Source organism: Strongylocentrotus purpuratus, unplaced genomic scaffold, assembly GCF_000002235.5.
Source record: "Strongylocentrotus purpuratus isolate Spur 01 unplaced genomic scaffold, Spur_5.0 spur5_scaffold_1, whole genome shotgun sequence".
NCBI lineage: Eukaryota > Metazoa > Echinodermata > Echinoidea > Camarodonta > Strongylocentrotidae > Strongylocentrotus > Strongylocentrotus purpuratus.
The window spans coordinates 568810-592104 of record NW_022145594.1 but is presented as its reverse complement, the minus strand read 5'-3'; the positions used below and the strand labels follow the sequence as shown (position 1 = coordinate 592104).

Below are 23295 nucleotides of genomic sequence, written 5' to 3'. Positions count from 1 at the left end.
GCCCAATATGTACGTTCTTTCCGCTATATTTCTAAATTTCCAGGGGACGTGTCCCTATCGGGCCCAAGATTGCCGCCCCTGTCCATGATTACTACCAACATGAGTTCAAATACAAGTACAAGCGAGGGGGGGGGGGGGGGGCTTTCTTCTTTTTCTTTTCTCCTTTTGTTTCTTTTCTCTTCTTTCTTTTCTCTTCTTTCTTTTCTCTTCTCTTTTTTTTTCCTCTTCTCCTTTTCTTCTTCTCTTCTCCTTTCTTTTTTCTCTCTTCTTTTCTTCCTCTTTTTTTTCCCCCCTGGATCCGCCACTGAAAAACATACTATAACAAACAAAACAAAAAAAACATATTTGTATATTCATACTTATTACAAAACACTTAAAAATATCTTGCAAACACACTCAGCCACACTCACTCACTCACACACAATGCACTTTAAAGCATATCATAAAAGAGAGACAGAGAAATAGTGAGATAGAGAGAGAGAGTAGAATATTAAAAAGAAAAAAGGAAGAAGAGAAAGCACATGAACAAAGCGAAACATGATATTAAAATGTATAGTCCTACCTAGTTTTACAAATTAATAAATACTTCCCTTTTGCACATAACTTTAAATCTAGACAAACTTGATCTTATGTCCTCGTTAAATAATTTAATTTGCTTATTCCCACATTTCAAAATGATTTCAATGCATGGGTTGGACGTACAGGGGTTTGTGTAATAACATTTTTTGCCTTGTGTTATGTGAATGAACAGATGAATTACTAATAAACATGTTTTGACAAATGTGCGGAAGATTACCAGTGTGGAAATGATACATAAATATACAAGTATTAAATAATAATAGGTGGACAAGAAGAACCCTCATTCAGGTCGAGGGTTCGAATCCCGACATGGCACTAATATCCTTTGTCAATATATCAACCTGCACTTGCTACATACCACTCATATGTTAAATGGGTACCCGGTAGGATGCGGCCGTCAATGTTCGTCAAACAGTTTTTGGGCGTCAAGTAACACCTGGCTGGAATGCTCCCCAGGGAGTGGAGATTGTGCACACAGCGTGTGCGGGTAAGCACTGAATCCAATGACCGGGGTAATAGTATATTTTTAAAGCGCTAAAAGACTTTTGTATTAAGCGCTATATAAAACCTAATTATTATTATTATTTTTATTTTTTTTAATTATTATTATTATTATTATTATTATTATTATTATTATTATTATTATTTTTCTGCTAAATCATACTTTCGTATGAGAACAATACGTTGAATATGTTGAAATTCGAATCGCCTTCTTTTCAAGTATTTTCATTTGTTTTCGATGAGACGAATATGAATTTCCCCACACTTTATTTCAGTAAGACAAATGGGGTAATACTATTGAGTTGTATAATAACATTAGCACATTTCGGGGAACGGTTAAATATAATTTTGATAATACCCCAATAGATACTTTCAAAGTTACATCTTTAATGTGGGTTTTCCAATCCAGGAATTCGTCTACAGTAACTATAGTATTTTGAAATGTGAAATATAGTAAATAGTAAATAGTAAATTTAAGTAAGTGTTATTAAATCTTATGAGGACGACTCTTTCAATGCAAAGGAGTAGGAATTTACATTCAGCACTTTTAGCAGTATGTCAGGAATCACTTCTGGTGCCAGTAGAATCAGCTGCCCCCTACGGCTCCCACTGGCCGTCCAAAAGGCCCACTGGTCTATTATCTTCATTATTATGCAGAGAGGATATTACGATTAGTTTGTTTTACCTGACTTCTAAAAAAGTATGTTTGTGCTTGTAAGTAAGCAACCAAGGGGCGGACGATTTCAAGTCCTCCCAGGGGGATTCGGTAAGGAGGTTTAATACCTTACCAAAGAGCGCTGGCGCATCGACCTGGTTTCGAATCCGAGACCTCCCGGTTACGAGCCATTGCGCCAACTAATCAATCATTTTGATAACGTAAAATAATCTGATGTTTTATTTCAATTAGGACTAACGTCTGGAACCAAGGCTGCGTCTGCCGGAAGTCAGACAGGTAATGACTGTCATTTCATTTGATACTGCTTCCGTTTATTCCAAGCTTTTCAAACTTTTTAGGTCGAGCATGTAAAGAGCAATGCATGAACCCGACCTCAGAAAAAGCCTTTCGGGATACGTTCGAATTTTGAATTTTGAATTTTATTATAGACATCATAAGAATCAAACTTGATGGATATTGTGACAGAAGCGCTTGTGCTACTGTTATTTATGAAAGTATACTGCTATTACTACTTATTTTCCCCTACTACTACTATTTATGATAATAATAATAATACTATTACTACTACTACTACTACTACTACTACTACTTCTTCTACCACTATTACTGTTACTACTTCTACGAAGTACTAATACTACTACTACTACTTCTACTACTACTACTACTACTACTACTACTACTACTACTGTAATACCACTTCTACTAATAGGCCTACTACAATTAACATACAAAAACAAATACTACTACTATACTTCTACTTCTACTTTAATACTTCTAATACTATCTCTACTATAATACTACTACTACTAATAATAATGTTACTACTACTACTACTACTACTACTACTACTATAATACCACTTCTACTATTATTATACAAAACAAATACTGCTACTACTACTTCTACTACTACTATTATTACTACTACTTATAATACTATACTACAACAACAACTACTACTACTACTACTACACTACTACTACTACTACCACTACTACTACTACTACTACTACTACTACTACTACTACTACTACAACAGCTACTATTAATTATACTTTTAATACTATAATACTAATACTGATACTACTACTAATATTCCAAGTTTCCAAAGGTCTGAATTCTACTATTACTATTATCATTAATTGTATCATTATTGTTATCACTATTGCTAAAATAATTGTTATTTTTATTATTATTAAAATTCTTATTCTGATTATCATCCTCAATATTATCATTATTATCGTTGTCAGAGTGGTTGTTTATATCTTAATGTATATCTATTACTATTCTACCGTCATCAATGTGGAATGAAAAAAGCGCGAATCACAATACAATGAGATAAGTTTCCATGACTAATTGTTGGTGTGATTATGTTGAACATGTTTCTAGGTGGTAAAGTAACGCTTGATGAAGGGGAATCTTTCACCATCGAAACGGCAACTAACCGCTTCGGTAATTATGATGACAATCTGGATATATTGTGGAAAGTGAAAGTCCCTGAATCATGTGATGTTCTCATCGTATTCGAGTACTTCACAACACAGTTTAGACAGGATTTTTTGTATATTGGAAATGGAACGAAGAAAACAAAATATCCGGTAAGAACCGTCATTACTGTATTCAAAATGTTCCGTTCAATCATCCTTACCATATATACATGTATAACATAAATAATAGTAAACCTAGTAACAATAATGAAGATCTTGATGATAATGATACACATAATAGTAATAATAATATTAATAATATGAATAATGATAATTAAAATGATAATAATACTGATAATGAAAATGATAATAATACTGATAAACATAAAAATAATGATAATAATAAGAAGGATGATATTAAGAGGAATACAAGTGCTGATGATAATAACTGTTTCTTATATTTCGCCTAAACGTGACCGACAGATCTCATGTTAAATATAAACCGGGTCACTTCAACTACGATTCTACACACACCTTTATTTCATAGTATAACAAATATTTCATTTCATGTTCTTCCTAATAATATAGACATGGGCTTTATTTGGGAGTACCATACCATCTCAGATCAGGATGAATTTCTCTGCAGTATGGATCAGGTTTAGCACATCAGATTTTGCAGGATATCGTGGATTCAGAGCTAGCATCACACCTCAATGCAGTCAAGGTAACATACTTATACAGTGACGTAGCTACAGGGAAGGGGCACGAGGTCACATGCACATACCCCGAAAAGAAGAAAACAAGGGGAAAACCCCGAGAAAAGAGAGGAACGGGAAGGAGAGTGGGGGGTGGGGACGATACTAGATACCTATCACCACCTTCCACCCCCGTCCTCCTAATCAGTACCTTTGTAAATTACAATTTCATTTTCCAAAGAACTTCTGGATCATGTCATTTGTATTTACTTTGTTTTGATTTGTACTACTTCTCGTGAAGAAATAAAACATTTCATGAAACAAAATATTCAATGAGCGCTGCACTCACTCCATGTGACATGTAAATTTGGAGTTGTGATTTTCCTTTGACTTGGGCAGTGTTTCATTAAACCGTCATGATTCCAAGTTCGCCGACGACTCACTGAGATGCGTGTATTATATTTAACACATGTTTCAATAGGTTTTGGGTAAAATTTTCCGAATTTGTTATCTAGTGGTTCATACAGTCTTCACTACCCCCAATGGATGCAAACCAGTTCCACCCAAACTGCAATGTCATTCCGGAGTTCAAGATTAATCAATTTTACCGACATTAAAATAGGTCTACATGCTTTGGTGCAATGTCCCTCTTTTTTAATTTTAATTTTTAAGTTTAAGTCTACGCATTGATTGACGTAATATATTAATTATTAGGCCAAGGAATGCTACTAAAATCCTGAATTTATAATACTATATTTACGTTTGTTTCGTAGATAATACAACAGTCGACACGGTGGGTAAGTTCTTGAAATGTAATTGTTTTTTTGTACTTATCAACATTGGCCTATATAAAAAGCACAAAGGATAATTTGCTCACCCCTGGAAAAAATACCAATTGAGAAAATAGAACACCTCACTTTTCAGTTAAGTGAGGAAATCGTTGCCAGATACATAATCCTCAAATTGATATTTATACCTTATACACCAAGGACATTTCATGAAACATTTCCTGCTCGTCTTTAAAGGTAAAGACCAGTATTGGAAACGCACCAATTTCAAAAAATGAAATGGAAGCTCTCGTTACCAATCATGTGAAAGAATATGTTTTGACTAATACATGATGATAAAAAAATTTGCAGGGAAACCGCCTACTTATTCATAGATTTGGTAAATTTGTTTCTCTCATGGACTGTGAGAGATATAGGTTAGTCCCATATACATCTTTCTGTGTGTAGTGCTTGTAACTTTACAAAGAATGGGCCAAATTTCTTATCATTTTGATGATTCCAGAACCTTGCAGATGCTAGATGCTAGATGATCAACCTTTTCTGATCGATTCCACAACGTTTCTTTCACAATGCAATCGCATGACCATAACTGGTCTTTACCTTTAAAACAGTCATGAGAAATACCTGCATAAGTTCATAAATGAATACTCTAATCATGAAATTAAAAGTTTTGCTAAAAAGTAAGGTAATAAAGATATACACGCTGGAATATAGTTATAGTTGTTATTACATTTATTTCATTGTAGAGTGTCAGGAGTATCAATTGTTCAGACATTAGCACTATAGTGGGAACTCATTACTATTATTAGTATTATTATTATTATTATTATTATTATTATTATTATTATTATTATTATTGTTATTATTATTATTATTATTATTATCATTATTATTATTATTATTATTATAATTGTTGTTATTATTATTATTAATATTAATATAATTATTATATTAATGATTTTTTAAAAATTATTATTACTATTATTATTATTATTACGGTAACTGGTGTATAATTATACTAGGATTCTCCATACCTCTAATAATGTTGGATCTCTTCACGTCTAATTTGATTAATTTCTTAGGTTCTGGATTTCAGGCATTCGATGGAGAGACGTATCAGATCGCTTCACCGAACTATCCAAACAACTATCCTCCAAATACAAGATTAACATGGGCCTTTCAGCTACCAAACCCACAAGAGTGTAGAATCTATGTCACCTTCTTAGACTTTGAAACTGAACAAGATAATGATCAGGTAATAGTTAAATAGCATTTGATCTGCGATATACCAAATTTGTTCTACATCACATTAAAGAATATCTTTGAATAATACAAAATTGCATTGTACTTATCGGAGTAATTTGAAATGATGAAGTAGAAGCGAAAATCAACTGGGAACTAAATGAGAGCTTTTCGTTAATTTCATACCATTTACTTTATCTTTACTAATAGATTTTAGGAAGTTTACTAGGAATTTTAGAAATTTCTCTGATCATAATTGATGAAAATATAATGACAAACAAAACAATGTCCCATCAAAGCACGGTTCATTGAGTGTCTGTCAGTCGATAGTATGTTCAAATGTAGTTCAGATGGAGAAAAAAGAGGATGGGGCATGAGAGTAGTGTATATGAGTGCGTTCATGTGTATTTGTGTGTTGTGCGTGTGTGTGTGTGGGGGTGGATGTGTTTGTTTATGCGAGTGTGTGTGGGTGTGGGGGGGTGGGTGGATGTGTTTGTTTGTTTGTGCGTGTACGTGTGTATGTGCGTGTGTGCGTCTGTGTATGTGTGCGTTGAGTTTGTATAGGGGGCACTCAACAATTTACCTTTTCCCCAGCTTGTGTGCCTGTGGGCGGGTGTAGATGTGGGTGAAGGTAGGTCTTATCGCCTACTCATAAAGGAAGCTTTAATTAGACCCCATTCCAGAAATCAATCATTATATTCTCTTTGTTGCTGTTCTTCAGGTGATTATTGGTACACAGGGTGTTAGAGTCAAAGAAACATTTTCAGGAAGGGGCGTACTGCTGAACTATCCTTTCCTGGTGCAATCAGAAGACTCTTCGACCCACGCTTATGTTCAGTTTATATCATCGGAAACATCGCCCACGGCTCGTGGTTTTATGGCTAACGTCACAGCAGATTGCGAACCAGGTTGGTTAATTGATTGATCGGTTAATTGATTGATTGATAGTTTTTTTTATTGACTTACGTTTATCTAGACCACAGCATCGAATGAGTTCTATTCAAATTATAATAAGTAAAATGGGCAAGATAAAAGCATGACCCCCTCACAGCACTCTGGTCATAAGACCTTAGAAATTGATTTTGTCGTAGAATTTCACGTAGAACTGAATCGGATTAATAAAACATTTCAGATGCAGACGAATAAATATGCCATCTCGCAGTACACGAGATGAATATTTTGTTCTTATTATTGTTCTTTTATTATTCATCTGTTCATCCATTTTTTGTTTTGTTTTAGGATACCACCTAGACTTGAAGCGCAATGAGACATATCAGCTGAAGACGTCGAACTATCCTCTCTATTACGCGACAGATAGTGACGAGTCTTGGGTGATAAAGGTTCCACAAAGCTGTGACATTCTCGTAGAAATCGTTCGATTCGATACACAACTCAACCAAGATGGTCTTCATATCGGAAAGGGATATAATATGTCTGCTGATGAAGTAGGTTCACATCAAACACATTGCGATGGGATGGGTGTTGGAAAAAGCCACTTTCGAACATGCTTTAAAAACAATTATAAGTGATCTTATATTTCTTTTAACTATTTGACAGCACAATTTGTTTAAATTAGGAATATTTCATAAGATTCATGCATACAGTACATTGTATACATTTCACTAAGAGTTCCTTAACATGTTCGATATCATGTGGAGACAAATGGTACATAGAGTGAAATGAAGACTGCAAACTTTTTCATTGGACTCCCGATGCATGCACTAACTGCCCTCCTAATCTTAATTCCTGCAGGTTCAATAACGATATCGAAATGATGTCACGTGTGCAACTGGCTTTTGAATATTTTGGGGCTTGAAATTGTTCATTTGTGAGATTGAAACGATTTAATATATCTCTTTACATTATATTTTTCAGCTGTTTTTCTTGTCTGGAAACTCGGTGCCGAGATACCTTGAGGTAAAGTCTAACCTGGCTTGGGTTAGATTCACATCAGATCAGGATGATAGCTCCAGACATCACGGCTTCGATGCTCACGTCACATCTACTTGTAGAAATGGTTAGTCTCTTGTAGCACTGGCGTAGCGTCAGTAGTGCCATGAAGGGGCACTGGCGCAATTGGGAGGCGGGGGGGGGAACGTAAATATTTGGTACATAATTAATCAATTTATCAGGGGAGGGTCGAGTTATCCTTTCCTTACATTGTCTGTCCCTTCTCCTCTCTATCCCCACCCTTCTTGACCTTCATAGTGAAGGGGACGTGCCTCTGCTCGCACCCCTCCCCGGTAAGTCAGCCACCGTCATTGGGTGTCATATAGGTTTTAATTATTTGATTATTGCTTTAGAGGTAATTGTGAAGTCTTCTTATGAAGATACCAAGATAATCTTTGTCATTAGTTTTAAACCTAACATTAGTCGTCCTTATCCACTGTATGAAGATAGGTGTCAACTGGTGGCATCAAGGCTATAGAGCAACTTCCAATCCTCCTTGTTAGAACAGTATGTAGTTGGTTATCGGCATAGCTTGAAAGCTGATATAAGCCTTATATATATATATATATATATATATAAACGAATAATTGACAGATATAGCTTTCGAGCTACCATTATCTCTGCTTGCAATAAACGGTATGCATTTATATTCCAAATACTCTTTGACTGATAAGGTTTTCTTGTTCTTGTCTTTGTACAGATGCCGCGATCGAGCATAGTTTTGATACGAGAGGTAAGTGCACGCTGTAAACCTTTGTTATATATTTGGATTTCATACGCTTGCCTTGAAGGTAAAAGCTTGCCAGAGGTTTATCCAACCTAGTGTTATATACCATGTATGTCACCTGCCTTCTCTTTTACAGATAGTAATAGACGACTTAGATATTTCATTACTAGCTACATGTCGCAGAAGTATCCATTAATTTGAATGCATTAATACTCTGCCAATTAAACACCAGTCGGCTAGGCTTACCGCATAGCCCTGATAATTGTCTGGCCCTACGATGCATTATCTCACCTCCAATTTCCGTTGACACACATTAAAGGTAATACAAAGTTTTGGGAAATTTATAAATTGGGTGGATAGTGATTCTTTACCATTTTGATATATTTGGATGCCCCTGTGGATGTTTTATAAGCACTAGAAAAATTAGGCCCTAAAACACTTCTGCTTTCGAGAAAAATTGAATATACAAATTTACCGGTGCTCCCGGTAAATTTTGATAAATTGCCATTAGCGCCTATACGGCCATACAATATAAGCTGCGACCATGAAAATCTCATAATATGTAGTTGTGATATATAATTTACGAAAGGGAAGAGCTAATCGGTCGATTTTAGTCAAGAAACACTGTCTTATAGCTTAATTAATATCTTGACCTTGAGAGGGAGCTATACAGCATAAAGAGTTTATTATTTACAATTTCAAAACTTTAGACTCGTTTTCAACCGCGACAACGATCAGTTAATATTGTAGAATCGCATTTGCTTCCATTATTTTCATTTGAACCAAATTCATGACCACATACCAAAACTTTGTATTACCTTTAATAATACGTTTTCCCTCAATGTATTCAGGCACTGCTGTAGCACTGTCTAACGGTGATATTTATTCCATATCATCACCCAACTATCCAAATGATTATGGGAACCAACAACACATAGCATGGATGTTCAGGATACCAGATAACTGTCAGCTTAATATCGTTATGAATGACTTCCAAACAGACGGCACTGATGACAAGGTTTGATTCGATTTCATTAAACTTATCTTTTTATTTATGATTCCTTGAAACCTTGAAATGATATTCCCTTTCAGCAGCTCCTAGAAGCTTCTTGGGGATGAGGACATGATGTCCGTCAGTTTGAGATGCCATGGTAAACGATAGCTCTATCACATAATTATGTAGATTCAAATGAGTCTTCGTTTGTTCGTTTGTTTGTTTTACCTGACTGCTTTAATGTATGCTTGTAAGTAACCAACAAATAGAACGACGGCGTTAAGTCCTTTCTGAGGGACTTGGGAATGAGAACTTTTTTTTTTACCAAAGAGCACGAGCGGTTAAGAGGCCACTACTCTACCAATGAGCTCTGCCATTGTTTTACCACTGAGCCATCGCGCGTCTGAGTGTGCACCGAGCGTCTGAGTCTGCACCGAGCGTTTGCCTCTGTGTTTATTGCATTTGGGATCGGACAGGAGGCTGCATCACATGAATGACTGTATGGAGTGCAGCCTCTCTTGATACATAAGTAGAAGGTTCCAGGCTCTTACACAATATGTTTGTGTAAAAGCCCGACAAGTGTTTCTGGCATGGTGACAATTGGAAGTGGTTTGTTTCATTGGCAGTACCAAAGCTCTCAATTTACATGAAGGAAACAAATATGCACAACGTTGAAAAGAAATCGGAATGCGGCTAACGGAAGAGTAGTTACAATGTTATGCAATCGCACGCACAATTTTGATAACGTTTTGTCCAAAACAAACTGAGCATGAATAACCAGAGTTGAGCAAAGAATGTTTAAAAAAATGTTGTACATGATTTAGAAATAAAGTCATATAATATGTTAGTCGGTTTGACAGTTACTAGCATTGTAACACGATTTTGAAGGTCTCATGGTATAGCGGTTCATTCACTTGCCCCCAAATCCAAGGGTTGAGGGTTTAAATGCAAGCCCAACATAAGCGTCCTTTAGCAAGATATTAATCCACATTTGTAATTGGACACGCTGCCTTAGATTGACTTAAAGGGATAGTTGAGTTCTTGTTTCAGACCGCAAATGCCTTCAAAGTACATGGTTATTGCTCTTATTCTTATTTATGACATTTCTGGTGCTCTTTTAGGACCTAAAATTGCTATGAAAGTAATTTTTTACACCAAAATTTGTGATCTTTAGCCAATACGATTGTACTAATTCAGCTCGACTTAAAAAAAAAATACGGTGACTGTTAATTAACTAATTAATTAATAATAACAATACACGAGCCGACTGGATGTGCTCATTACAACCAACACGAAAAAGCCAACAAAAATCCAACATCGGCCTTGGTTGGAGTAAAACGTATAAGGCGCTCTTCTGTTTTTTCAACGGCTGGTTCAAATTATCGAATATTGTGGGGCACCGCAAAATATTAAGAGAATCTTAGTGGCCATGTTCTGTATGAATGGTTGCGAGTAATTTTCAATTTCACGTTTTAGGTTACAATCAGGACACCGGAATCTGTGGTCAGTGAGTTTAATGGTGACGCCATACCCGAACCAAGCTTCATCAATTCTACGGTGACAATCGTTAAATTCGACAGCGGTTTTAGTGGTACGTCTAGAGGATTTCAAGCTGATATCTCTCCTATATGTGACAGTAAGTATAAACAATCTGTGTTGGTGTCGGGGCTAACTCTGCACTATAGTACCAACCATGCCAGCGGCAATTCTGGGACAGTTGGTATTTTATTTGTAAGGGACGGTGGAGGTGTTGTCATCATAATTGATAACTGATAAGGTCCTAGAATGTTTGTTTGTTGTGTTTCTAAGGTAGGGAATTTATCTAATAAAAATCAAAAGCCTTCTTATTAATTTATATGCAAATTATTCCATTTTTTTTAAATCTTTAAACATCTCAAACATGTTTGTATAGTTAAACAAAAATAATGACGACACTAATGCTCGCCCCTTTTTTTTTCTTCTCTCTCTCTTCCTTTGTCTTCTCAAAGTCATTACTACAGAGACACCTTCAACAAGTAAGTTTATGCTGGATTATTTCGTTTCAAGCTTCATTCTTAGTAGAATGAAGCCTGTCCCAAAAGCGTAACCCGTCAAGCCTATTTATACGAACCCGTTGATTTACATGATTTAGAACTGACCATCTAGATAGTTCACACATAAAAGAGGTATGAAGCTTAATGATAGAGGTGAGTTCTAGTCATCCGATTGCATTGTGAAAGAAAAGGTGTGGAATGTATCAGAAACAGTTGATCATGTAGAATGTAAGTATTGGTGTGTACTGCAAAGTTCTGGAGTCATCATAATCATAATAAATTTGGCCCAGTCTTGGTAAAGTAACAAGCAATGTACTCAGACATATTTATATGGGACTACACAAATAGTGTCAGGGCTACTAACCTTGACTTACTAATCTTTCTATGGTCATTACTCAGCCAGTATACATTTTCTACTAAAATTGTTTGGCACTGTATGACTTTTATTTGTAATATTGAGCCATTCAGTGTAAGTTTCGTTAGATTCTGTGAGAATTTTTTTTCCCTTTGTTTTTTAAAAAACAAAACTCACCTTTATCTTTAACCGAACACCCCTTACCCATTCAGATCTCCTGAAAGCAATGCTCTGGATCTAAAAGACATTTGTTATGTTTGACCCTTAATGATTCAATAGTGCTTGATTTAAAGGGATAGTTTAGTTATCGTTTCAGACCGTAAATGCCTTCAAAGTACATGGTTATTGCTCTTATTCCTATTTGCTGGTGCTCTTTTACGACCTTAAATTGCTATGAAGATAAGTATAGACCCCAAAATGTATGAAATTTATCCAATACAATTATACTAATTCAGCCCCACTTTAAACAAAAATATGGTGACCGTTAATGAATTGATTAATTAATAATAACAATATACGTTTAGGCGAGGCGTCAAAAATAAATATACCAGCCAGCGGCAGCTAACTGCACTTGTGCGTCCTGGCTGCATTTTTTAAATTAGCTCAGCCGGCTACCGCTGGCGGTAGGGAATGGCGTTCAAAAGCATACTCCGGCTGCCGCCTTTCGAATGGAAACCGAGCCTCAGATCCCAGCCTGGCGCAAGCCGGCTGGGCTAACAAAAGAAAAATAATTGCCCCAGCCAGGCTTCGGCCGTAATTGCAGCCTCGATGCGCCAATACGTGAGGCGGCAGCCTGCTGGTATCGATATTTTTGACGCCTCGCCTTAATACATAAATGATATTTATGCTAAATATGTTTCCACCAAATCCAGGACCCCTTTTTTCAGGATTAATACATGTAACCAAAACATAGTATTGTTTTGATGAAGTTTACATTTTAAGGGTAAATGCTTCTTTCCTCCACATAGTTTCTCCGGTCATTCAACCAATCGAACCCCTCACCGTTCTACGAGGTCAACCGACTCGTGTTATGTGTACTGTAATACTCGGTGACCTCCCTATTCACTTCCGCTGGCTAAAAGATGGAGATGTTATTCCTCTTGGAGTTGGAGTTGAGTTTGTAAATGGTGCTTTCTCTAGTTCCTTGTTAATAGCTGATGCTTCTACTGTACATGATGGTCGTTACACATGTGAAGCAAGTAACTTAGCTGCTGCAGCCAACTATACAACAGCTCTTACTGTACAAGGTGGGCCTAATTTTCAATATTTAAAAATTGGGGGAAACAGTTACAAATTACATAATATATAAAAAATAAAAGAGGCATTTCGGCGAATATTCTGGTTTGGTAGGATGGATGAATTAACCAGCAATGTGAGACTTAAAACCACTCTGAGTGCTGGGAGCCCACCCCCCCACACACACACACATACACCCACACACATTAGAGGTAAAAAAAAAAAATCTTTGAGTGACCGGTTTTACCATACCTGTGTTACCCAGTAGACTGTAGTGTTATGAAAACCGCTTGGCAAACGGTTTTCAAAATTTGTCAAAAATATCTTGATAATCAGACAGGCGAACGGCTTGTAAAAGTAAAGAAGTTCCTGACTGACCTTAAGGTTTATAATTATCATTGCAGTAGAGCTAAATCCTTGATTTTGTTTCAGAATCTGAGACAAATTTACCGGATCCTTTGAAGGAAGACGTTATTTTATTTGTTGTTACAGAAAACCTGGTCGAACTGGGACGTGGCGATTCGTTGTTCGTCAAGACACCTCAATATATATGGGCATATTTTGGGGACGTAGTAGGTTCCTATACCTGGATTGTCAAAGCTCCGCAGAACTGTACTGTCCGGATTGAATTTCGTGGCCTTACAGCGACGGTACCCGGAGATGTTCTGGAGATCGGATCAGGATACAATATATCTACAAATCATGTAAATAAACTTATTTGTTTATTTCTTTTTCCAGGTAGATAGTGAAAATGTATAACAATGTGTAGGGATCATGGGTGTCGATACTTACGTAATACCTATTCATCAGGGGGGGGGGGGGATGAATGAATAGATCATCCCCCCTGATGAATATGTATCAGTGACAGATCGACACCCATGGAAGGGATACAAATAATGTTCAACTAAAAAAATATCTGAATGCAATCACGCAGTGCCGTACCATTACACAGTATCATTGGAAAGCGTACCTAACACTCTACCTGAAGTATTAAAAATCCCGTGGGGGTTTAATTGTGTGGGGTTGGTTTTTTTTTTATTTGACCCCACACAGTTCGTTAAAACATCAAGTTATTGGCAAAATGGTAGTCAGGTACAGGAGGGAAAGAAAAGTAATTAAAAAAAATAACAACAATTCTCGTATTAATGATGCAGTGTAGTCTAATGTATGTGTCACTGTTTTCTGTGAAATTATCCTATTTTCGGAAACGAAAAACTAAGTGCAATGTTCTTCTGGCAATTTTGTTTCCTCATCTTTACTTTTCAACCTTTGTTCTTGTTTTTCTCTATTGATATTGCCTAAGGAACAGTAATTGCTATCGTGTTATTGGTCCATTATAGATTTGGAACTTGACTGGAACTGGGGCAAACATCCCGACGTGGTTCGATATAGATTCAAACGTTGTGTGGATGTGGTTTCGACCAAACGACCACAAGATTCCTGCATCATCTGGATTCAGTGCCGTTCTAAGGCCTACGTGTGATCAAGGTATGTTAATATACTGGTTTGAAATGCTAGAGCGCCATATGGCATACATGTGTACCACCACAAATATTAGATATTTTGACATATTTGAAGAAAAAAACCGTTGAAAAAAACGAAATAACGCATTCTACGTCGTATTTATGCCAATGCCGATGTTGGCTTTTTGTGTTGCTTATAATTATTACGCACAACCAGCCGGCCCATGTATTGTTATTTTTAATCAAATAATTAATCAACGGTCACCGTGTTTTCTTTAAAGTGGAGCTGAATTGGTATGATTGTATTGGCTAAATTTCACACATTTTGGGGTTTAAAATTCCCTTCATAGCAATTTTAGGTTCCAAAAGGGCACTAGAAATGTCATAGATAAGAACAAGAGCAATGACCATGCACTTTGAAGGCATTTGCTGTTTGAAAACAGAACTCAACTATCCCTTAATGATTAGGTATAAAATAACACGTAGTTGCTTTAATAGAAGGAATTTTCTGCGTCATAGTTTAAATTAAATTTGTATTTGAATTACAGTTGACTGATATACCTTTTTTCTTGGCATCACAAACCAACGTAACTCTTTACTTCTTTCCTAATTTTTCTCTCAGATGTAAACGCCCAGTCATACATTGACACGAGAGGTAAATATACAGATTATCAAGCTTTATTTCCCAGGATATTTAGTTCTTACATATCTAGAAATTAATCTATTAAAGTTGATTCGTATGCAGTAAAAATTGTTGTGTGAACCAGCGACTTGTAATAAATCAAACCTTATTAATAAGAATCTGGATAAAAAATTTGCTGAAGACGCTCAACTGTTAAATTAAATCCCTACTGCACTACTTATAGCTACTTGCGCCCTCTATACAGCCGAAAATGCCTAAGCGGTACCCATTGATCCCCCATGATGCCCTTTTTCTTATGTTAATTGAGAGCTTATTTGATGAGATAACCAACTGCAATTGACCTCGCAGGGATGTCTTATCCCTCCATGCCATACATGTGCAGAGGGGCTTTAAGAAAGTATTCAACCGATAGACGCAATGAAAGAAGTAATAAGATAGACCTACAGTAAAACTGATAAAACGGTTATATTCAATTTGTACATGGCCTCTTAAAAAAGAAACAGTCGAAACACTGAGAGATCAACGCTAATAATATGATGAGACATGCATGAAACTAAAGGTTTCCTTCTTTTTTGTGAAAGACCTTTACAACAAATCATTGTAGAAAGCTAACGTATGTCTCATTCTTTTATCCAGGCTCTGGTGTATCACTATCAAACGGGGATTCCTATACCATAGCTTCACCTAACTTCCCTCAGAACCATCCTACTTACACGAGTACAATCTGGCTTATCAAACTCCCTCAACCTGATTGTCAACTTACCATCGATTTTGACAATTTTACAACAAGATCGGTAGATGACATGGTAAACTATTCATTCATCCTGCGTATTACTGAATGGTTATCTGGGGCAATGTCGTAGCATGAGTCTTGGTATGGGAGGGCGGAACGGGAAGGGGGTGTACCGGCCTGAAAGATTCTCTTATGCCCTCTTCCTAAACCGAATCTTTCATCATGGACTGAATTAGTAGTCTGAGTGTATTTTTTTGGTTTGAATTTAAATATCAGGAAGACATTTGGCTATGTTAAGCGGGACTGCAGTACTTGTAGCTAATTGCGCCCATCTATATAGCCAACAATGCCTAAGCAGTACCTGTCGATTCCCCATGGTCCCCTTTTTCTTATGTTAATTGAGAGTTGATTTGATGAGATAGATACCTGCCAGTGACCACGCAGGGAGGTCTAATCCCTCCTGGCCAAACTAGTGCAGATAGGCTATAATATCTTCTAAAAACTTCATGATTTGAGAGATAAAGAAAGGGAAAGGATATTGGGGGATGGGGTTTCATTTTATGTCTGGATGGGCGCTGCTTACCAATAATCGCTTTTTTGTGTAAATGGGGGCATCATCCCCTGCCCTTGCCTAAACCGTATTATTTTAATTAAAATGTTGAAGACTTTTTTTTTTACTATGTGGTTAAGTTAAGAACTCTTTAGAGCGAAGGTAAATCGCACTTACTTAAGCTCATGGAATGTAGTTATACTAATTATTGCGAATGAGATCCATTTATTTAACCTTTTTCTTTACAACCTCTTCATTCATTCACATAGCTTCAGATCAGTCCATCTGCTTCATTAGACACCGTTCGTGCTACCTTATATGGTGACGTCATACCGGAACCAATAACCTTCACTTCAGCCTATGTTCTCATTCGGTTCAGCAGCAGATCGTACTATGGCTCTGATATCACCTTAGGATTCAAAGCTCATCTATACGCTGACTGTGAATCAGGTAATCGATCAGATACGATACAATGATATCGTCTGTTCAGAGCTCGAAGGGCCGCTGTGTAAATGTATTTTTTGAACTTTTCTTGCTCTAAACAGACGATATAATGTTCTAGAGTAATCTACCATGATTGAAATTCGACCGGGTTGTAAAATTATAGCTAGTCACCTATTATAATATTAACTTGGATTGTCGCGGTATACGTGACTGTTATATACAGTATAACAAAGCATGATGCGATTGGATAGAATGCCTAAAGTCAATACTAATAATAGATAACTAGATGTTATAACAAGCAACACGGACTAAGGACTGTACTGCAACCATGAGAGGCTGGATAATCCTTGGTAACATAATGCAAAATATGATCAATTCCGAGGTGTCAGCAGGCTATTAAGCCAAAATTTCCAGAGGCCCGATGTGTACCTAAGGCAACTATACGTGGGGCTCACTAATACCTTTACAATACCATTCTCAGAGACATCCACTCTCTGGATGAACTTATACATGAGATTACGTTATACAGCCGAACAGACTGGAACATTCAACTCAGCAAACATTTGACTGGCACTAAAGTATCTAGGTACCCTAAGAAGCATTCTTATGGCATCATTATAGGCCACAGTAAGCCTGTGCAAACTGCTCTTCTTAAATTTACTCCACAGATGCGCAGTATACAAAGGTGTACAGTATGCCCTAAATAATGCCACCTTCACATCCGGAGAACACATATGAAATTGCCTAACGAGCATATTACCTTGAGCATATAATTTACGACACTGTCGACTAATATCTTTATCATCACAAAGGTCCTCAGTAAAGAAATGACCAAGATACATGACCTCTGTACACTCATTGAGTTTAGCTCCACATAAATAAAAATCCGGGAATACAAATCTACGGTGTTCCTTACATCTAATTATCATAACATGACTCTTTTTTTCATTATATTTGACATCATTATCATATCCATAATCAGAACAAACCTTGAGCAAACTCTGCAACCCAGCAGTTGACGGGCTAATAATAACGAGGTCATCTGCATACATTAAATGATTGACTACTATACTGCCAACTATACAGCCTTTTTTTACAAGCATTCAAATTGACGGAAAGACCATCCATGATAGGTTAAAGAGAAAGGGAGAAAGAATACTTACCTGTCTAAAACCACTGACATGGAATGGTTCAGACACACTACTTTCCCATCTAGCCATCATTGTTTGATGGGTTTACCAAAACACGAGTATCCTAATCAGGTTCTTAGGAACAGTGGCAGATCCAGGGGGGCGAGGGGCCCAGGCCCCCTCCTCCCCCTGGAAAAAAGTGTATTTTTACATTTGTTAACGTTAATTTTACCTTTTTGTGAAGACGAACCGCCCCCCCCCCTCCCTGGCGCTCGAGGGGGGGGTGCAAATTTTTAAATTTGCGAGGCCCCCCCCCCCCCAAAAAAAAAAAAAAAAATAAAAAAAAAAATAGTGCTCACTACCCCCCCCCCCTCCCCTACGATAACTTGCAATAAAAACTTTCAAATACGCACATGTCAGTGCCATGTTTGGCTTTAAAACCGAACTGGTTAAGAGCTAAGGGTCCATTCTCCATTCTCATACATGTATGTGCCCTTTTTTATCTTCAGTATCCTCTTAGGTACTTTTTGAATAAATGCTCTTTTTCCTTCTTATAAGTGCCCCTTCCTTTTCTCATAGTGACCCCTTTTCATCTCTAATGAAAGTTCCCTGTTTATTCTAACATGTGCCTCGTTTTCTTCATAATAAGAGCCATTTTCCGCTTTTCATAAAATCCCACTATCCCCTTTTCATTAAAGCCCCCTTTCACCTCCGATAAATGCTTCTATTAAAACCCGATCGGTGCCACTTTTTTTCAACTAATGCATAATTTTCTTTATTATAAGTGCCTATTTCATATCTGTTCAGTGCCCATTTTCAGGTGCGATAAGTGCCCTTTCTCACCTCTGATATTTTCACTTTTAAAATTGATACGTGCCACTTTTCTAATAAGGAAACTATCCTCTTTTCATAAATGTCTCTTTCCACCTCTCATAAATGCCCCTATTAAAATTTAATGGGTGCCCCTTTTCTGTCGACAAATGCCTATTTCCCATTCTCCTACATGTAAGTGCCTTTTATTATCTCTGTTGAGTGCCTCTTATTAATAATAATAATTCTAATACAAACGGCGCTTATAAAGCGCTTATCACCGAAGTCTCTTAGCGCTCTTCTTGTAGGTGTGTCTGTGTGTATGTGCGTGTAATTGGGTTTTTACAGACGTGTATCAATCATATATGATAATTTACGTCATGGGAGCGGCCTTTAACGTCACCATCCGAAAGGCGTGGCTCAGTTTCGAATCGAGGTCGTCTGAGCCAGATTGTAGGCGAAGACAGACAGCTGACTAAGAGAGCGTGCCGCTAGTCCAACTGAAATTGCAAAGGTGTAAGAATATTACCATTTGTACTTTGACGCGTGCTCTTTTTCTTTTCTAATAAGTGTCTTATCCCTTTTGATTATTGTCCCCTTTTCCTCTCATCATTAAACGCGCCCCTAATTTCAAAGGACTAAGAGCAATTTCCCCAAAAAAGCTCGCTCGCTACGCTCGCTCGCATTTATATATGATGATATTATTATCAAAGGTGTTTCAGTCTTTTACGCTCACTCGCATTTATATATGATATTTGTATGATACTTACCAAAGGTCTTTACAGTCTTCAAATATGAGAAAGTGCTTATAACCCCATCAGGATTCGGGTTTGTCCTCTTTATAAGATGTAATATTTTGCACTGCAACTTCATAAATCTTAAAATCTTTCCTAGCTCGCATTGCCCTCTAACAAATGAAATTTCAGACCATCAAGCCTAAATGCAAAGTATGATGCTTAATAAAAGCAATATCTGTTATGATGTATAAAGAAAAAACATGATCGTCGTAGGGTATATACCAATGTTTAAAAAAAAAACTGATATTTTCGCTTTGAGATTGTTCTTTGTAGGTGCCCTTTTTTTCTCTTCAGAAAGTGCCCTTCTTTTTTTTGGTCCCCCTCCCCCTCCAACACTTTAGAAGTCGCTTTACCACCCCTGGATAAATGGTTAAACTATTCTTACCATTTTCATAATAACTCTTAAGATTTGGACGGTAAAACTTCCATATGAATGTTTTGTATATCAATACATAACTATGCGTAAATAAACACGCACACATATACACACACAGATAAAGTAACACTTCTAGAAGAAGTTTTATATATCAATTTATTTCGAGTCTCATGAAATATGAGGCAAGTAAAAGTATGAAGATCACTATTTTGACATGTTTGATAAATATCCGTCTCCTGAGAGAGTTAGCAAGAAGTATAATATTACATTCGTATTGAAATTATATATATATATATATATATATATATATAACAACTTATACGAAAAGGCTCCTTTCTAACCAACTCATTTTTATCTCTTCAGAAACGAATGATACTCAGCCGTATGTTGATGTAATCGGTAAGTAAAACAGTACTTCTACATATCTCAATGCTCCTATTGTGTAAATGAGTTGAATGTTAAAAGTAAATTTTGTGAATGATTTAGTCTTTGCATACGCATATGAAGGATAGTCTATTATCTTTGAGACATCACAGTTGTAGTTATTGTTTTGTGAGTGCCATTGATGGAATTCCATGAAGAGTGTTTTACCTACGCCCGCTAGTGATAATGTACATATAAAACTAATCCATGTGCATGAGTTTATCTAGGCTTTATTGACATTCACAAAATAATCCCAAATTATGGAATAACTGCGCGTTCTAATAGATGAACACTAGTGTATTGAGGAAAGAAGACATATATATATATCAGTGCGGACTGATGATGCCCACTTTGCGACCTTAATACTTTTAGTTTCATAGCTATTTGAAGATTTGTGTTTCTTGTTTACTTTCCCTGTCGGAGTGATGACTTAATATCACCGTATCTTTGCGTAATTAGGATAAACATATAGGCAGATAAGATTACTTTTTCCCTAGCGAATACATTTATGTTAAATGCATTTAAATAAAATCTCCTTTATTATAAAGTTGTTTGAAATGCTTTCACTCATATAGGTTCCAACGTAACTATGTCGAGTGGAGAAACATATTACATCTCTTCACTCAGCTATCCATACTAAAGTTTTGTCAACTTATTTTGTTTAGGTCGTAACATCAGCCCCCTCTGCTTGTGACAAAATATTCCATCGCTTCCCCAACTATCCTTTGTGAGGTAGCAAGAGAGAGAGAGAGAGCCATCTAAAGAGAATGTTTAATACAGATACCTCGACACAACCTATTGTTATACAGGTGGTGACATCAGCCTCGCTGATGGTGACAGGTACTCCATCGCTTCACCCAACTACCCTTTGTGAGGTAGCAAAAAATAGAGAGAGAGCGAGAAAGAGAGAGAGAGAGAGAGAGAGAGAGAAGAGAGAGAGAGAGAGCCATCTAAAGAGAATGTTTAATGCAGATACTTCCAAACAACCTATCTTTGTACAGGTGGTAACATCAGCCTCTCTGATGATGGCAGGTACTCCATCGCTTCACCCAACTACCCGTATGGTAAATACCCGGCCAGACAAGATATCACGTGGCATATCTATCTAACGCATCCACGATGTCAACTCAGCATCACATTTCAAGTTTTCCAAACGGAAAGATATTTTGACAAGGTCAGGATGTTATATCAACAAGATTGATCTAGTTTGTTTCAAAATAACGTTTATTTTCCTTCATAAATTATTATGTTAAGTATGCTAATTATACAAGTTACCCATGGTAACGAGTGTACTTTAAAACCATCATAATACGGAAATGCTGGCCTATTGCCTGACGCAGGAACTCGTGTTAGGTAAGCCTAAGTTCACAATACGAAATAAATCGATTTACTAACTCTTCATCTTGCCTTTCATCTTGCCTTTCAATTATTGTAAATGAATCATGAAAACCCAAACATCCAATTCAATTTTCATAAGAAATATCAAACTCAATCGGTTTTTTCCAATGGGTACGTATAAAGTTGAGACAATTTAGAAGCAGGAGTAATTTTACCATTCCTTTTCTTTTAATTTTTGATTACTTCATTCGAAATATTTATACTGAATCAAACTTATAGATGTATGTCAAAGGTTTCACCTTAAACGAGGTTTAATTTAGAAGGTAAAACATACATTTCTCAACTTGCGACCTCACACTTTGAACCGATTTCGTGTCATAACTTTCACATATCAAGTTTGTGTTGTTGTTTTTTATAAAGAGAGTAATATTACTGAATACAGGTTTACATCAGTACGCAGGGCAGAGAGCGCATCTATTATGGTGACGTCATTCCCGCCCCTTTAATCGTCACATCATACTATGTTGTCATCCGTTTTACCAGTGACGGTCTCACAGGATATGGAGGGTTTAGAGCGAACCTCCTAGCGCAATGCGAAGAAGGTATGAGATTCAAAACATAACTAATGCAAGGGTTTTAAAAAACAATTAAATGAAAACTAGAGTTATTATTGTATGTGTTCATCAAGATAAATAAAGTAGCAATTCGGTCAAGCAAGAAAGCAACAACAACACAAAAAAGAATAAGAGGGGAAAAACCAATATTTTCAAATGTTTTTACAGAGTCGTAATGGAAAAATTGTTAACATATTTCAACTTATACACATTTTCTTTAATTATAAGTGCCCCTTTTTCATTCTTATAAGTGCCCCGTTTCATAACTGGTCAGTGCCCCTTTTCAGGTGCGATAATTTTCCTTTTGACAATGATACGTGCGCCTTTTACTTTTTAATAGGGGACCTATCCCCTTTATATAAATGCCCCTTTCCACCTCTCATAAATGCCCCTATCAAAATCTCATGGGTGCTCTTTTCCTGTCGACAATAACTTTTTCCCATTCTCATATTAAGTTCCCTTTTTTTCATCCCTGGTCAATGCCTCTTTTTGTAGGTGTAATAAGTGCCATATTTTTCAACTCTGATAATTACCCTTTGATACTTTGACACGGGGTCGTGCTCCTTTGTTTTTGAAATAAGTATCCATTTCGATGTCCTCTCATCATTAAACGCGCCCATAATTTCAAGCGACTAAGAGCAATTTCCCACAAAGCTCGCTCGCTACACTCGCTTGCATTTATAGATAATAGAATTATGATACTTATGAAAGGTCTTTTCAATGATTATAACCCCATCAAGATTTGATTTTTCCTCTTCATGTGATATTTTTT

General features: G+C 36.6%; 1 protein-coding gene across 1 annotated transcript in view; it reads left to right on the top strand.

Moving 5' to 3' along the window:
* Nucleotides 1-23295, top strand: part of LOC105437453 (cubilin-like) — a 46411-nt gene that overhangs the window by 18637 nt on the left and 4479 nt on the right. Inside the window, exons 3-21 of the mRNA XM_030977138.1 lie at nt 3839-3906; nt 4651-4674; nt 5748-5920; nt 6629-6815; nt 7147-7352; nt 7783-7924; nt 8558-8590; nt 9436-9602; nt 11055-11214; nt 11567-11593; nt 12935-13213; nt 13695-13906; nt 14543-14690; nt 15288-15320; nt 15945-16114; nt 16861-17041; nt 20512-20547; nt 21573-21745; nt 22352-22511. Of these exons, the coding sequence (XP_030832998.1) occupies nt 3839-3906; nt 4651-4674; nt 5748-5920; nt 6629-6815; nt 7147-7352; nt 7783-7924; nt 8558-8590; nt 9436-9602; nt 11055-11214; nt 11567-11593; nt 12935-13213; nt 13695-13906; nt 14543-14690; nt 15288-15320; nt 15945-16114; nt 16861-17041; nt 20512-20547; nt 21573-21745; nt 22352-22511 (2579 nt within the window). The remainder of the gene's footprint in view (nt 1-3838; nt 3907-4650; nt 4675-5747; nt 5921-6628; nt 6816-7146; nt 7353-7782; nt 7925-8557; nt 8591-9435; nt 9603-11054; nt 11215-11566; nt 11594-12934; nt 13214-13694; nt 13907-14542; nt 14691-15287; nt 15321-15944; nt 16115-16860; nt 17042-20511; nt 20548-21572; nt 21746-22351; nt 22512-23295) is intronic.